Raw genomic sequence first — 7,606 nt, 5'->3', positions numbered from 1 at the left:
CCTGTTAACTGCAGACTGTACTTTGAATAACATGTATAGTATTTATTTTACAGGCATTCCTCCAAATCCCAACTGTACTCATGAGGGTAAATATACAAGAGACATTTTAACCGTCTAATTATTATGGAACATAAGGGGCCTCAAATGTGGTCAATCAATGTGTTGATATTTAATATGGTAAAATCCATTGCAAGGCCAGCAAATTGAAATAATGTGTAATCTCAGATATAATATAATTTGAAGTGCTTTTAAGATGATTGTATGAACATTAGCTTCGTTGGTCACATCAAAATAGTAGAAAAGTCTATTTAAAAAATAATGATCCGGTATTAGCACCTATATATTACTCATCTCTACTCAAGACCAGGAAGAGGATAGAGTGAGAGCTTCACTAGCAAGGACCACGGCCCCAGCTACGATGCAAAGTGTTTATTGGCAGGCGAGAAACATGAACAACACAAATGTACAGAAATTGATGCCGTTTTGGGGCTTCTGGCGATCAGGGCTGAAGGCCTCGATACCCCCATCTGGGAGATGAATTAGAATCATTAGAACAATTAAAAAGAGGGCGGGAGGGAGGGAGGGGCATGACGTCATGAACACAGGTGTATGTTATCTGGATGCTTAAATAGTGTAGCCGCAGGAAGGGGCGTGGTCTGCTCCCGAACTTAAAATAACTTATGACTTATCTACATATATGACCGGACTTCAAGATATCTGAGAAAGCTGGAGTGGTATTTTCTAGCTGTGTGTTTTTGTCATGGATGGATGCTGCTCATATGAGACACTGTCCACACCCACGTTACCCACCAGAGATGCAAAGATACAGAGGTAAGTGGATCTATAAGTTATCTCTTCTCTCACTTCTGTACCTACTTGTGCGTTGTAACACTGAAATTTCCCCAAGTTTGCAGACGACTCCTATGTCACGACACCACCTCATCTAGGATGAGTCTGCCTAGAGTCCTGGTGCAGCGGACAACCTGGAGGTCAACGCCCAGAAGACAGTGGAGATGATTGTGGACTTCAGAAAAGTCACCGACCCCCCTCACCCTGACAGACACCCCCATCACCACCGTAGACTCCTTCCGCTTTCTTGGCACCACCTTCACCCAGCCCAGCGAAAGTGGGAGCTCACCATCAGCTCCCTCATCAAGAAGGCCCAGCAGAGGATGTACTTCCTGCGGCAGCTGAGGAAATTCAAGCTGCCTGCAGAGATGATGGTGGCCTTCATTGAGTCTATCATCACCTCTTTCATCACCGTGTGGTACGCTGGAGCCACAGCCAGGGACAAACAGAGACTACAGCGCATGGTGCGCTCTGCTGAGAAGGTGATCGGCTGCAGACTTCCATCTCTGCAGGAGCTGTACGTCTCCAGGGCTCTGAGACGAGCAGGTCGGATCACAGCCGACCCTTCTCACCCTGGATACGGATTATTTGAGCCACTCCCCTCAGGCAGGAGGCCACTCCCCTCAGGCAGGAGGCCACTCCCCTCAGGCAGGAGGCTGCGGTCCATCCAGACCAGAACCTCCCGCCATTAAAATAGTTTCTTTCCCTCTGCCATTGGACTCATGAACACTTCTTAAACACTGTCACTTAAACCATAATTTAATCACTCACTGCACTGTTCACTTTTTGCACTACATCTGTAAATACATATAAATAAAAACTGTAAATTTGTGTACATAGTAAGTCTATTTTTATTTTTTTATTCTATAGTAACTTTGACAGTTTTTCTGTTTGACTCATATGCTGTATTTTCTGGACTATAAGTCGCACCTGAGTATAAGTCGCACCAGCCAAATGCATAATAGAGAAGAAAAGTTGCACTGGAGTATGAAATGCGGTTGCAAGTGTAAAAATAACAAATACAAAATCATATAAGTTGCTCCGGAGTATAAGTATAAGTCGCACCCCGGCCAAAATTATGATAAAGGTGAAACTTTTTGTCAAAAAAAATCTGGTAAGTTATTTTATCATTGTTCATTGTTTTATGTTGCACCAAATCACCAAAGCAAGTGCCTATGTTTGTGAATTCTGTTCATTGACAATGGCAATAAACCGTTTCTGATAGTGATTCTGATTCAAGGCAACGCGAGACCATTCAGCACTGGTCAAACGACAATTAGAATCTAAAGCTAAACAATACGAAGCTAAAATATTTAGTAATATCCACAGTTTGGTTTCAAGCTGATTAGCCTCACGGTTTCTTCTCTCAACATTTGGCAGTGGTTTGAGCCGCTGCTGTTCCAACACAAACAAAACTTCTCCCATTCACAAAGCCTGGCCCCAGTGAAGTCCTGCACACTGTGGGGCCCTCATCACATCTGAACCTGAGGGCCAAACGAGGCCTCCTGTTGGGCCCCTGCCAATGGAAAAGAGGGCGCAGGCATGTCCAGCATGTCACAGCGAGGCAAAGCAAACACATGAGCTGCATGTCACTGTACATGTGGAGTTAGCCATTAGCTGTTAGCTGAGGTCGTGCTAAACTTAGAAGGACAATGTGCAGAATGTGTCAACGCAGAGTGAGAAGGTAAACTGAGAAGGTAAACTGAGAAGACGATTAGAGAAGAAGCCAAAGCGCTCAGCTACTGTTTACCAAAGCAGACATATTTCTTTTGTATACTTTGTCTGCACCCTCTGCTGGGAACAAGAGGAAGAAACTTGTAATGTTTGCCTCATATGCAAAAGCAGATGTGTGCCTTGTGGTAAAAGCAATTTTCAAGCTGAAATTGTAAGAACGCGTCTAGGGAATGTGTGCAAACTAAGCATGTGCAGGTTCACTCTTCATTTACCATGAAGGGTGAAACCGCCGAGTTGAATCCCCCGGGCAGCACTGCGCGGACCCCACCGTTTACCTCTTAATGGTTTCACGTCCTCTTGAACTCTCTGAAGTTCTCGTGCCGGTATTTAGCCTTAGATGGAGTTTACGCGTCCGCCAGTGAATGATGATTGCATTATGGTTTAAATGAGCCATAAAGCCTGTGATGTTAGAGCTACATGTAGCTCTTAACACCTGTTCTGTGGAATGTATATTCAATAGGTTAAAAAGCATCAATTTTTATTCTAACTGATTTAAGCCATAAATTAAGTAATGTTGGGTGTTGCAATGTGCAATGCTCCTGTGTAATAAGCTTCTGTTCAGCTGTATTTTAAATATGTACATGGCTGAAAGGAGATTGACAAGCTGAGACACTACAATAATATACGGTTTTGAGTTGTTAATCAGTAATATTCTAAAACTATATAAGATGACGATCAACCCCTAATATGGAACCAAATATTTCCTGGCTCTAACTTTAATAAATGTATGTCCCAGGTCCCAATAATGGCAATTTAGGGCGTGTTTACACCCCAAATGCCTTATTTTCATATGAAAACATATAATAATAACAACAACAACAACAACAACAACAAACAACGTAACGTAATACAATTATGTTCCATAATATGTCAGAGGTATACCGAACACATCAAATTAAAGGCAAGGCAAGGCAAGGCAAGTTTATTTGTAGAGCACATTTCATACACAAGGCAATTCAAAGTGCTTCACAGCAGGAAAAATGCATTCAAATCACAAAGAAATTACAGAAACAGAAATACAATAAAATTAACTAAATAAAAAATTATCAATCCAACTGATTGTCTAAACTAATAAAATCACAAACAAAAGAGAAGAGTGCAAAGAAAAAATCCTTTCAGTCATATGCGCAGCTAAACAAAACTGTTTTTAGCTTAGATTTGAACATTGTCAGAGTAGAAGCCTGTCTCACATCTTCAGGAAGACTGTTCCAGATTTTAGCTGCATAAAACTGAAACGCAGATTCCCCATGTTTTGTAAAGGCCTAAATCTAATCTAAGTTTTATTCACATTCACCTCCAGTTGCCTTTTTTGGCAACAATTGACTGCGTCTGTTATGTAAAGTTTTGACGAGACATAGTATGTTTACCAAACACAAAATGCCTGATTGTTGTTTAAAGGGAATTTTTCAAACGTTTGTGGTGGTAGGACTGCCACCTGCCACATGCTTCCATGATGTTATTGTCTTGCCAAGAATATTCCACTATATGGAATTGAGTCTCAGAAACACGTCGCTGTAATCCTTCATTTCTCCATGAATGGTTCATGGTAAACAAATAGATTTTTTTTTTACTAGTATAGCATTAACTTATCACCATGGAGACAAGCAGGTGATGTCACCAGGCCATGTTCCAGGTCAGATCTGTGGAGAGCTGATAAAGAGTCAGCTCTGGAATAAAGTCTAAAGAATAAAGTCTGATTGTAATGTAACACAACCAACCGCCATAAAACACCAAAGAGGAAGAAGACGAGTTAACTCACAGTTAACTCACAGTAAGTGTTTTCAAAGTGTCCTTGGTGCAATAACACATCCATGATTGAATAAATGCCATACTGTGGAACATTCAAAGGAAAGCAATAACATCTCCATGGAGACAAGTACCAGACCTTTCACCAGAAAGGTTCCATAGTGCACCTTTAAAACAGCTCTGACAGTGACAGATACACAGGAAACAGACTTCATTAGCTTAAACTATCATTAAGATGAGTCCTACTGAGGAAACCCATCCCCAAACGCACAGTCCCAAGTCTCAATGTGGGCGGGGCCGTGTGGAGCCCGGGTCCCTCTCCTGCCATGTGATTGGCTGCTGTGGAACCCCCCTCAGTTTAAAACAGAGCGCTCATTCTGCAGTCACACACAGGAGCAGCAGAGGAGACTTGGTTGAAGTTTATAAGGCACTTTTTGGACTGTGAGGATGCCAGCGTACGCCACCAACATGAGGCTGAAGTTCCCCATCCTGGCCCTGGTGCTAGAGATAGTCACCATCATCTTGTTTGGCGTGTTTGTGGTTTATGACGACGGAAAAGGACATGGGCACGACTCCGACCATCATGATAATAATACTACACATGAAGCCAACCCTATGGAGCTCTACCCAAGTGAGTGCAAAGTGAAGACTTGTTACTGTGGCTGTGGCTGCGGGTTGGTTTGGTGCTTCAATAGACCCAATTTGATATAAATTTTTATTATATCATTTAAAGTTGTATAATGTTCACTCAAAAATGAAATATTATTATTGCATTTTAATATGTTGTGTCGAATATGTTAAGTGGTACCAACATTTATTTACTACACGTTAATTAACCTTAATAACAACCTATGGATTTGGATCAACATGAAGCAATGATAAAGTGGTGATAAAATTTTTATGAATATTCAAATTCAATATTTCACTACATTATATTTTTTGGAGCCCAAGGATTTCTTTAAGGTTTCGTTGTTGATCTACTGAGTCTAAGTAATTAAGTAATGTCCCTCGTGGAGCAACAAAGAGTCAAATGGATAATCATTTGAATTGCAATGTGACAAACACATTTGAGATAATCAGGTTAACGTTTACAGAATTATCCCATTTGAATGATTAAGAACATTTCTGAGACATCTTGAAAGTTTTAGTCACATGTTAATTAACTGGTTTAACTTTAGTTGCAGTGACATGATTTTGTATTGAATAGTTTTAACCTTCTACCATAAGTAATTTCAATAAAGAGAAATCATAAAGGTGAAGACTTTGACACACATGTATCCTAAAATTGTAATAACTGTCATATATAGAAATGCAAATACATGTATCTCATACGGTAGTATAACAAGTAATTATATTTTAAGTCAAAAACTGCTCTTAGATGAAAGTCTCCCACTGTTTCAGCATTTCTATCAAAGAAGTCACTTCTGCTCACGGCTGCTTCAACCTGACTGAAAACAGGCAAAGCCTTTTTCAAGTTGGCATTGATTAACTGATAAGTATTATGTCTTCACTTGGGACTTACGGCATTAAACAACAGAGTGCAGCCTGTTGCCATGGTTTCTGATCTCCATGAGTGCAGGGGTTGGGGTCACATTTCTGCCCCCCTCACCGCTGGCCCCCTGACCCCTCGTGGCCCTCTGCAGCTGGACCTCACAGCGGCCCTGCTCCAGGTGCCAGAGCCCTGCTGAGATGTGCACAAGAAAGATTAAACCGGCTCATGTATAACGCTGTTTGGAATTTAGTAGATCATCGGAATCATAATAAGAAAGAGTGATTCTTTATCATTTTAATGTATTTTTGTCTTTTATATATTTTGTATATACGTTTTCCTCATTGTTATTCATCGTAATTAGTGGGAAGCAAAGGCTTGAGATGTTATAATAAGACATTTGGTGATTGCATTATTGCATTAGCGTACAGTAAATGTACTGTATGGCCGGAGTGTAACTGAGGATCAGGGCGTGGCACATGTGAGGCCAGAGATTAGACTGGCACAAACTGCTCACTTCTTTACCAAATATGGACTTATATTTAGCCTGTTCACAATTTATTTTTTTATGGAAAGTCATGGTAGAGTAAATAGCTGCTTTTGTTGTTTGTTTGTTTTTTAAATAGTTTTACACTTTACATGCCCATGTAGATGTTGTTATCATTAGGGCATGGAGTAAATGTAAAGCATTTATTGTTCATGTTAACAAAACACATCAAAAGTTTATATTTTTGAATAAGTTTAAATTTACTAAAATGGCTACAAAGAACCTGAACTTCTAATCCAGATACCATCTTTGTGCTCTGGGACCCCTGGGTCATCTCATTGGGCCATCCTTAAATAAATAAATAAATGAAATAAAAACTATATAAAAGCTATTAAAAGCTGCCGTTTGTGAGGAAAACCAAATGGAGGGAAGTTATGAAACGGACTGAACATTTTTTAAAATCTTTTGGAAGCAACTGCCAGGTACAGACTTTAGAACCATGTTGTTGTTGTTGTTGTTGTTGTTGTTGTTGTTGTTGTTGTTGTTGTTGTTGTTGTTGTTGTTGTTGTTGTTTTATTGCGGTTGGCATCCAAGTGTTGCATTACCGCCAGACTTTATTCTTTCGACTTTTTTCAGAGTCATGTGGAGGCAAGTGGCTGTGATTGTCCCAGACAGCGGTTTCTCTGTCATGTTCCAACATCAGAGTGAGAGAAGTTCATTCAGAAACATGTTCTTCACTCACGGTTCGGACCCTTGGAATGAATATTGTCATCTGTTTTCACATTCAATTGTTTTTGTTCATCTGTTAATCATTTATAAATCAATTATAAAATAGGTCATCAAATGTATTTAAGGTCGACCTTTTAATGTTGAGCCGTCGCACTCAGACTTCAACGTACTCATGTTTTTACAGCTCATTTTATCACATTTTATCAGCATATTACTAGTGTTACGTTTGGACTTGGATCACTGACACTGTCTTCAATCAAAACACAGCTTTATTCTGGTGCTTTTTAAAGTTCTTATCTAAATCCTAAACTCGTGTTGCATAAAGACGTGGAGGGAGGACGTTTATGATTTTGGCCTATGCTCTGTTTGATCATAACTCTTCTGCAGTTGCTCGGGGATTCTCATCTTACAGTTTGATTGGCTGCAGCAGAGATGAGGTGTGAGCTGACAAACGGGCGTGGTGCAGCCGCCTTCTGCTTACTGTTCTCATCTGCAAATCTAATCAACTATAAAACGTTGGAAATATAGTTTCATATCACATTCTTTGTTTTAAAGGAGCACTGTGTAATTGT

At 40.1% G+C, this 7,606-nt stretch overlaps 1 protein-coding gene across 1 annotated transcript in view; it reads left to right on the top strand.

Annotated features, from left to right (window-relative positions):
• Window positions 1–4,712: 4,712 nt before the first annotated feature.
• Window positions 4,713–7,606, top strand: part of rhag (Rh associated glycoprotein) — a 14,427-nt gene continuing 11,533 nt past the window's right edge. The window contains exon 1 of the mRNA XM_072455028.1: window positions 4,713–4,960. Coding sequence (XP_072311129.1) covers window positions 4,777–4,960 — 184 coding nt within the window. The 5' untranslated portion in view covers window positions 4,713–4,776. The remainder of the gene's footprint in view (window positions 4,961–7,606) is intronic.

Source organism: Eucyclogobius newberryi, unplaced genomic scaffold (genome assembly GCF_026437365.1).
Source record: "Eucyclogobius newberryi isolate DKJ021-1_F unplaced genomic scaffold, fEucNew1.0.hap1 SCAF_1, whole genome shotgun sequence".
NCBI lineage: Eukaryota > Metazoa > Chordata > Actinopteri > Gobiiformes > Gobiidae > Eucyclogobius > Eucyclogobius newberryi.
This window is presented reverse-complemented; position numbering and strand designations above follow the sequence as displayed.